The sequence below is a fragment of the Danio aesculapii genome, chromosome 14 (assembly GCF_903798145.1).
Source record: "Danio aesculapii chromosome 14, fDanAes4.1, whole genome shotgun sequence".
Taxonomy (NCBI): domain Eukaryota; kingdom Metazoa; phylum Chordata; class Actinopteri; order Cypriniformes; family Danionidae; genus Danio; species Danio aesculapii.
The window spans coordinates 28,830,362-28,840,852 of record NC_079448.1 but is presented as its reverse complement, the minus strand read 5'-3'; the positions used below and the strand labels follow the sequence as shown (position 1 = coordinate 28,840,852).

At 33.7% G+C, this 10,491-nt stretch overlaps 1 protein-coding gene across 1 annotated transcript in view; it reads right to left on the bottom strand.

The window, feature by feature from the left end:
* Positions 1 to 6,943: 6,943 nt before the first annotated feature.
* Positions 6,944 to 10,491, bottom strand: part of klhl4 (kelch-like family member 4) — a 52,804-nt gene continuing 49,256 nt past the window's right edge. Inside the window, exon 11 of the mRNA XM_056472071.1 lies at positions 6,944 to 9,534. Within this exon, the coding sequence (XP_056328046.1) occupies positions 9,475 to 9,534 (60 nt within the window). The 3' untranslated portion in view covers positions 6,944 to 9,474. The remainder of the gene's footprint in view (positions 9,535 to 10,491) is intronic.

Sequence of the window (10,491 nt, the reverse complement as noted above, 5' to 3'; positions counted from 1 at the left end):
TAATCCGCAGATTTTTTTACAAAATTCTCCACAAAAATAACAAAAAATGTCCGCAGATTCTGTCTGGCCCAACTGATTACTTAAGGTGAGTGAAACAACCAATGAAACAAAAGGCAAAAAAGTGCTACTTTTTTCAATGAAAACAAAACTTTAAGTGCTTTAAAACATGAATCTACAGTCTCTATTTATTTCAACTGCATGAAAAATTGTACGGATTCTGAATGACTTAAGGGTGCATAAATGATGGCAGAATGTTTGGGTGAATTGTTCCTTTAAGGGGAAGTTTGATTAAATTGCTATCTGGGTTTGTGCTCCGACCTTATGGTGATAATTTGTTTTCTTGTCTCTTTTTCAATCTATTTATATTTTTGTTAGCTCAGAAAATGTGAGACATATTGTATTTGCGCTCAGCTTGTCACTGTTCCTAAATCTGGAGTCAGACAGCAGACAAAGATGAATCTAGAAGGGTGTTTAATTAATAATCATGACACAGCCCGGGGAGCATTTCTGATGTAATTGCAGCCTGTTATTTACTAATGTTGCTAAAGTTGTTAGAAGTGTTTGGGGTGCTAAACTTGGCCTTATGTTTGTGTTATGTTTCCCAATCTTCGCTCCTGAGTTTTGCCGATGACTTTTTCTGAGTTTTTCAGCTACTGAGAGGATATTTAAAGGCGATCGGTGTTTCAGTTCAGCCTAGATGGAGACATTTTGTCAGTGTTGATGTATTTTTGCTTCATGCACTCCTCGCTGAAGTGTGATTAGTTGTGTCTTCACTGGTTCAGATGTAACAGACGATTAGAAATGCATTGCAAAATAAAGTCCACCGCGATTCATACACAAGGTTTCTTTTGGGTAATTTTGAAACACTTGTCACTCACATCTCTGTTAAAAGTTCAGTTACGAGCTTGTCTAGGAAATTGGCATTCATATTTGTGGAGGTTGAGTCCTCTTGTGTTTTTAATAGTGACTCAGAGTATGTAGTCGCTGAATTACAGAATGTCTCCCTTGGAAGTTGAAGCCCATTAAAATGATAGATTGCACTGTGTCGTCGTTTATGCTTAGGGACAGTTTACACCCACAAAGCAGTCTAATTGCATTCATTCCGGTGAAAAATCCACAAATGTTGAATCTGGGCTCTCAGGCGAGTTGGCAGCAGTCTACCTGACATCAGAAGACTGCCTTTGAGGGAGAAGAAGGAAAATGTAAATTTTGACAATGGAAGACAGAGTCTATATCATCTGAAGTCAGTGGACAGGCCTACCGTGCATAATTTCAAAGACACCACAAAGCCTGTACAAGCAAGCGATGGATGGGTTCAATTCTTCTTCTCTAAAGCTTGTTGATCTGCACATTCCTCCCGTCACATCTCGTTAAAACCAATGACAATCAGTTCATCATTTCAGCCTCTGAGACAAAGTCTCTACCTCCCATTTCAGGCTCAAAACATCTGACGAACATCACGTTTGCCTCTTATGCTGTGTGTCATTTTCTGGCACGGCAGAAAATACCTTTGAGAACGCATGAATAGCAATTAAGACATTTTCAAATGAGGTGGCTTTGGCACAGCAGTGCTTCTTTCCTCACTTGTCTTATCACTTTTGACATTTTTGACAGCAATTACTAACTTTTTTCAATATGTAGACCTACATTCTATAGAAAATCAAATACATTGCAATGTTGCTTTATTGGAATTTTCTATTTGCCTTGACATTCCAGCATATAAATAACCTTTGTTATTTTTGTTGTTGAACAGTTGTAATATTTGTTGTAGGAGTAATATATGCTTGCATACCATAAAGGTCTGATTCATAACCCTAGAATATTCATCTTTTCAAGACTGTATGTTCTTCAGAAGTTCTGAAGTCATGAAAAATTCACCTCTATTTATATAGAGCAATATAGATTGTGTCAAAGTAGGAAAAGAGTAATATCCACTGATGAAAAAAAAAGTTCAAAACAAACTTTATAATTGAAACTGGTTTAAAACAGTTAGAAAGTAGATATTTGTTATATGTATCATTTAGCAAGTCAACTAACATTTTAACTTTCAAAAATGTCTAGTATAATTTAGCAAGATGCTACAGTAGCATGTTTCTGCTGGCATTGCTAACATTTCAATATTGTACTCTTCAAAACATAAGTAACTATGATAAAACACGTTTAGAAACCAAAAGGCAAACAGGAAAAAAACTGATTTCAATGAAAACAAAACTGAAAGCACTTTAAAATTTAAATCTCCAGTCACTGTTCAATTCAACAGCATGACAAATCTCACAGATTTGGAATGACTTAAGGGTGTATAAATTATTGGATGAACTGTTGTTTTGTTTTTTTTGTTTTTTTGGATGTTGTTTTAAGTTTGTGCTGTGCTGCGGCCTTATGGTGATAAACTGTTTTCTTGTCATCTTCTCAGGACTATGTGTTCTTCAGAAGTTTTTCCCAAAATTCTTTATAAGCCACACAAAAAAGTCACCTTTATTCAGAAAGTGACAATACAGATTCAAAGAATCAAAGAGTCAAAGAATGAAAATGGTAAAATCCACTAATGAAAAAGGGTTCAAACAAACATTGAGAAACTTTATTAAAACAGTTTAAAAGTAGTTTCATGATTTAACCCATTAACAAACCTTTTAACATAATGTTTGCATGTGGTTCTAAAATGTCTAGTACATATGTACAGGATTGTAGCATGTTTTTACATATTTTCTGCAGACATTGCTATAACGTTTGAACATATTGTTAAAGGCACAGCTTACTCAAAACTGAGAATTCTGTCATTGTCTACTCATCCTCCACTTGTTCCAGACCTATCTTCTGTTGATTACAAATGAATATATACTGAAGAATGTTGGGGTGAAAGCATTTATTGGCATCTATAGTAAGAAAATAAAATGCTATGGAAGTCAATGACTGTTTTTCCTTAACATTCTACAGTAGAAGATAAAAATTCATAAAAGCTGAACCACTTGAATGTAAGGAAATTGTGAGGAAATTGTCACTGTCCCTTTACCATTTCTGTTAATGTTTAACACAATGCTAGCATGTTTTAGCATGATTTTAACACATACCTTACATGATTTAGCAAACTGCTCTGTTTTTTGCACACTCCTAGCACATTTAAATCATGATTTACCATACTGCTACAATGTTCTATCATCTTCCAAACACACTTCCAATATAACAAGTTCAAGTAATCTGTAAGCAGTTTTATTAAATGCAGCAGTGTCTTCATCCAGTGTCAGCGTGGCAGGATGTGATTCAGTTTGATGCAGATCTGCAGAAGACAGTATAGTATCTTGATCTTAATTCAGTTCAGGGATGGATTTAGTGATTTTGGGGCCCTAAGCAATTCCAGCCATAGGGCCCAAGTCCTGAAATGCACCCTTTCTACTTTTATTTAATTTTTATTTATAATGCTGCTTTTTATATGACTCAATCTTTTTTTTTTCGACATTTTAAATTAAAGCAATATCTACATTTTAAATGATTCGCTTTGTTAAAATACATAATTTACAACTAAAAATAATAAATATTTTTTTATAAATTTTACTGCTGGACTGCTTCATGATATATATTTTATCTTGTAATATTATAATAATAATAATTATTATTATTATTATTATTATTACATAACATTAAATTATTATATTAATACTATATTCAATTGTATATTAAATAATATTTATGTTGATGTTTTATATAGTTTATAGGTATAATTTATACTTCTGGATATTTATTGGGGGCCCCCAGATTTCCTGGGGCCCTAAGCAGCCGCTTGCCTCGCTTATTAGTTAAATCTTCCCCTGATTCAGTTCAAGTATATTTCTCATCTGATGCTGTCAGTCAACCCAGTCAGTGTTTGTTCAAATTAGTTACAAACTAATTAGTAGCAGTAATTAACTTACTTATCTGCTAAAAATGTAAAGTAGGGGTTTCCTTTTATTTTAAATAATTAATTATTTTAAATAATTAATTATACAGTTACAGTATTTGCTATGAATTATGTGCATAAATTCAATCGTATATAAATCAATTCAGAGAAGAGAAGTAATTGCTTTTCTGTAATGTAAATATATTTTGCAGAATAATAAAAAAATTTTAAATAAAGAAGGGTAAATTATGACAATTGCACATGGGTTTAGTAAATATTGAGCGTGAAACCAATTCATGACAATATATATATATTTATATATATATATATAGAGAGAGAGAGAGAGAGAGAGAGAGAGAGAGAGAGAGACAAAGAGAGATTTTCAGTAATAATTTAGTTTTTCAACTAAAGAAGGTTACATTTGTCTGACAACGTGTTATGTATGGTGAAATATGAAATATGGTGTCATTTCTTTGAAACATTTTGTGGTTTTAAAAAATGTTTTTTAACTTGATTATCTTCTTTATTTTTATTAACAAAGGTATTTTAATAGTGTAATTAGTAAATAATTACGTTTTGAACTATGATATCATATGATATTAATACATTTCTAAAAGTTAAGAGACCTGTACTAAGCAAGACAGAAGTTGACAGTGGCAAGGGAAAAATGCCTGGCCAAAAGGCCTAAATGAACAACAAAAAAGTGGAAAAATAATAACATAAAAAAGACAAACACTGCATGATGTGTGCTCGACACAAAAAAAGTCACCTTTATTCAGAAAGTGACAATACAGATTCAAAGAATCAAAGAGTCAAAGAATGAAAATGGTAAAATCCACTCATGAAAAAGGGTTCAAACAAACATTGAGAAACTTTACTAAAACAGTTTAAAAATAGTTTCAAGATTTAAACCATTAACAAACCTTTTAACATGATGTTTGCATGATGTTTTGAACTATGATATCATATAATATTAATACATTTCTAAAAGTTAAGAGACCTGTACTAAGCAAGACAGAAGTTGACAGTGGCAAGGGAAAAATGACTGGCCAAAAGGCCTAAATGAACAACAAAAAAGTGGAAAAATAATAACATAAAAAAGACAAACACTGCATGATGTGTGCTCGATTCTTAATCCACAACAATTGTTTTTGCAAGAAAGATGGGCCAGTTTTCACATTGATTTATTAGATATAGTATATTTTTGCTGGAGCTTGCCATTCCCTTGACATGTTATTGTCCTTGTAAATCAAGAGCTGTATAATGATCATTCCCACAATTTTGTGCTTCATGAAAAAATAGCCACAGTCAGGTTTTGAATGACATGAATGTAAGTATATGATGACAGGATTTTTTTTATTTTTTTTTTATGAACAATTCCTTGAATGCAAAGCATCTAAGGTGCTCTTTCTCAATACGTTCAGGGACTTTAAAATAGCTGAAGAATTTCTGGCTGACAGTAAATTATGGGCGCCAAGGTGCAACTCTAAGGCATCTATGCTTTGACTCACGTTTTTTTTTTGCAAATCACAAAGCATGATTTGTCATAATGAGAAGCAGGGTGTGGATTTTTTTAGATATACAGTATATCCAATTTCTTTGTATTTCATCAGCCTGTCCTAATAATTATGCAGAAGAATTATCTCAATTACATGCCCTTGACCTAGTTGATGTAAGTTGACATTTATTGTTCATAGCAGGGATATAGAGAACTGGCCGTTTGAAATTATTTTTAGACTTTAACTAAATATAAAACAACTAGAAGCGCAACAGCACCATCTGCTGTAAACACACAATTATGCAAACACATCAAAATGTAAAGCCATGTTCTTTAGAGCCGTGTTCAGTCTTTCACTGTAAGTCATTGCAAGGTCTGCTGGAAGTTTTACTGGATGGAGGCCAGGCTGTCGTGTTTATATTGAATTCTTATTTGAGCTCTGCAATCAGTATGCAAAGTAATTTGATGGTCTGAGTGATATCGACAGAAACTTAGATTACTTTTCTGTAATGTCCAACAAAATCACATCAACAGCTTTATTGCCAGATGAAATTGAGCTACATGTGCTGCATTGTTGTAAATCAAAAATCTTAAGAATATATTCCCGTAATTTGAGAGTTGGTATGAAAAAATGGATGAGAAGTGAAATGTTGCGAGCGGATGTATTTTTTTTTTACTTCTTACCTTCATTCAGAGGTCTCGCCATTGATTTCTCAGTTCCAGCTTGGATGAAGCAGACACGGCTTTCCATGAGGCCATGAACTGGAGGTCAGGTAATTTCAGTAGGCTTTTCAGATATTGCCATTTCCAACATCTGGAGGGACTAAAACAACACCTGCAGTCTTTCTGCCCTTTTGCTCTCCCTCTCCATCCGTCTTCTGATGTTCTGCGGCAATTGCGTTGCATTAATAATCAATTTTTATTCCCTTTGAAATGTTCAGTCTTTGTTTTGCTCTTGCTCTGTTGGAGAACAAAGAATATAATTGCAATCTATTCATTTTATAAGATACGATCTGGCTTTGGACGTCCCTCTGTCCTTTCACGTCACTTTCATCTTTTGACATTTCAGACTATCAACAAATAACACATTAATTTTTTAAAGGTTACACCGCAACAATTGAAGTTCTTTTTTCCAGCCATGAACCTCTTAGGTGAACCTCTGAGGTCTGCGAGTCTGTTTGATTGAAATGATATTGCCTCCTTTTCGTTTCATGTTGATCCAGTTATGTCCTCCATGTAGAATAATGATTCTACCCATGTACTAGATTTATTGACCATTGCAGCAATCTTGCTTTTGTCGTTGGGTTTTGACTTCTAATCCATAATGTTTAACATAAACTAGCCGTGTTGTTGGTGGCTAGATGATTTTGCTGCACATGACTTGGCTGTTACCTTTTCATTTTCAAACAGAATCCATTATTAGTTTCACAGACGTTGCAAGGCGACCACAGATGAGGCAATATACGTCCAATGCTGTACAAGAGACCACCACTGGAGGCCACTGGAGTATTAGGGTTTGCAGCCAAACCCAGTCGTATAAAAAAAATAAATAAATAAATAAATAAATACTCAGAAAAGAGAATAACGTTTTATTTCTAACTTCTTCAGCATGCCATACAAAATGATGAAAAAATCAATGAAAGCATTTCTGTATTACAAATGCATCACACTAGTAAACTTATTATTGATTAGCATGTTACATTCCAGTTAATGAGGCTCTTCAATAAAACAATTTATGGCAGTCAAAAAGCAAATGAATGTCAGTACAGCACAAAGCAGTCATTTATACAACTCAGTTGCAATGGCTGAATTTGACATTGCGGTAAAAGACCCCATGAAATCAAGTGTGGCATTTAGTACATGTCAGTCATTTTTATTGTCATCTATGGGCCATGATGCACCAAAATGTGACTGTATCTGTGTCAGCTAAACAACTTGCAGGTAGAGTCTGCATCTGCAGGAAGAAAATAACCTGTACTTGTCTGGACAATTAGCAGAAGTGAAATCGAGCTGTATTTGAAATCAAATACATCCCTACTTTAAAGTATGTGACATACATAAGACAAAGAGCACTCTCAGAATTCATAGTATTTGGTAATTATGACTTGCCATTTCTGAGATACTGATGTGCATTGTACTATCCAATGAGGCAACAGGCAGTGAAATAAAATAACAAACGCCAATAGATAAGTGGTATATACTGTATAGTATACTAAATAGTAAGTCCAAATTTCCTTCATTCTACCCATATTCATAATATACAAAACATTTTTAAAAAACAGTAGTGAAGAACGGAAAAATTCTAACGTAGTACCTACTCAGTATGCAATTTCAAAGGCGCTGCCATATAGCAATGCTTGCTTACCATTTTGAATAGGAATATTGTTGATCACTTTCTTCATTCCAGATGGCTCATGTCATTAAGAAGACATTCACATATTTAAATGCTCAGGAAAGACAACATAAAATTAGGACAGCCTTCTGTCTGTGCTGTCTTGAATTCTTTGTTTGCTTTCTCATTCCCTAAACTGAACAACCAATCTAGTCCACAGACGACCATAAAGTACAGATAGGATCTGAATTAATAGTTCTATGGACTTCAGCAGTCTTATACTGTAAGATCATCAAAAATTGCACTGTGATACTTAGGAATATAGTGTATATAGGCTGTCCAATGATGCAATTATTAAGAAAAGCACATCTATAACACATATGCTGTGTTTTCTTTTATATTGGAATGTCACATGCTGGTATTGAGTTTATCTATTTTTGTCTTCATTTCTTTTAGCACCATGTCATGTTCACCAATAGACCATTTCATGTTTCAGTTTATAGGTTGATCAGTAGATCATGAGTCTACAGACTTTGATCATTCTATTTTTTTAAAACACTATCAGAAAATGTTCATTGACTCTCTTCGGTTGCATGACTTTCACAATATCTATCTTTGAACTATTCTTATTGCATAAAGTAGGATCACAGGAGCCATGAACACAAAAAAGAATCATCATGGTTGTTTCATGTTGATCATCTTCTGTCTGGAATAGCCAAAAAAGGGTCTACCGGAGATAATCAGACTTTCTACTTCATGTGTCAAGGCCTTATTTGCTAGTGTAATTGTAATATGAATTATCACAGAAATGCATTGAAATTTCATAGCTTTGAAACAACTAAAGCCTATTGAATATATTTAAAAACGTATATATACCACCAAACATCTGCTTAAAATAGGGAATATTTCAACACAAGTTTGTCAAATGATTTCATTGGGTCTTTAAAATATTTAATAATGCATTCAAACATATACTGTAGTTTGTCAGTATGCATGATGATAATGTACACAGGACTATATACAATACAAATTACAAAACCTTTACATATAGGTGAAATATCAATATGATATAATAGTATATTTTCTACTGTAAACCTTATTACCATTAAAATCATGACTTACCGACACATGCTAATTACTTTGGTGTTTTTTTGTTTTGCTTATTTTTTTTCTATTTCAAAGACAACTTTGCAAAGTCATTTTGTACTGAACCTAGTTTCAGACAAAAAGTGTATTCGGATGAGAACTGCGTGAGTGAATGTCCACAAACATTTTGGGCAAACCCGAATGTTTAGCTGCGAGCGTATATTTTGAAGTATTCACAGTGGTCTTTTAAAATTGTTTATCTAAGGTCAAAATACATTTTTTCCACAAAATTACACAAGTAAACAAGTATGATGCTGTCTTTAAAATACATTTGATTTTTCATATAGATAAAAGAGAGCAATGTCAAAAATGTGACGAGGTTAACAGGATGTAAATATTAAAATGGAAAAGCGTAACTCAAAGGCATTTTTAAAAGTATTCTTTTCTCTCAATATAAAACATGAAACTGCCTCGTATAAGTAAAATCTTAAGAGCATTTTTTTTTTCTTCCTTTTTTTCTACTCTGTAATAGTGCCGGGCGAAAAAACAGAATGAACTGCAATCTGTTGAGGTCAGTCCAGTGTCGATGATAGCTTTGATGATCTTTGTGTACTACGAGAAAAGAGCATTCCAAGTGTTGACATCGCAGGCCTCTTTTAGAGGTCACAGTTCGGGGACTCTGAGCCTTCAAGGCAGTTTGACGACCACCACACAAGCCCCTGCCCTTCCAATGTTTAGAGGAACCTCCTAGAATAACAAGAGACAGAGGTTAATGACCAGTGTCCAGCCTCCTCCGCGGTGTCTGCTATAGCACAGGTAATCTTATGAAAGAGCGAGCAAGAGAGAGCCATGGGAACTTTAAACAGGAGGCAAACTAGACTTGAATAGAACAGTTGTAACTCATGCTGTCTGGGGAAAGAGTGGTTAACCTCATAGTGTTCCATGCTATTGTCACAGTGGAAATGGCTGAATGAATGGCAGGAAATACTTTTGCTTCCTGTTCAAGGATGTACATCATTCAAGCATTCAAGGAACATTCACAAAGCTGACTGCTTTGGTTTGTTCAATGTTCTAGGGGTACCCAAACTTTTTTGTATGAAGGTCCAAAATCCAAATATCATTGACAGCTGTGGGCCAAATATGAACAAAAAAATATACCAAATTATTTTACATTAAAGTTGCCATAGGTTATTTCCTAATTTATTTCATAATATTTCAAAATAAATAAAAAAAAAGTTTTTAAATGATAACTTATTTCAATTAAAAAACAGAAACAATCACATTTATAACAGTGGAGTTCAATGCTGAATACACCTGTCAAGCAGAATCTGTCTTTGCTTTGATTTGATCCATCGGGTGACAGCGTGTACATTTAAAACTAAATCTGATTCATTTACATAATTTGAATTGAAACATTTAGTTTCAGCAAGCTTTTTTGTAGCTTAACAATCAAACAAACAAATTAAAGATTACATTCAAGTTGCTATAACATAATCTCTAAAACATCCTCATCATTCTCCCTCTTTTAGGTGGCCAAATCAAAGGTTACCATGGGCCAACTTTGGCCTGCAGGCCCCAGTTTGAGCATCTCTGTTCTAGAACATTTCTAGGTTTGTTTCTTCTTTGCAGACAACATTGTAATCATATAGACAAAAAAATGGTTTTGCATTTTAAACATCGGCATAATGTTTTTTTTAATAAATA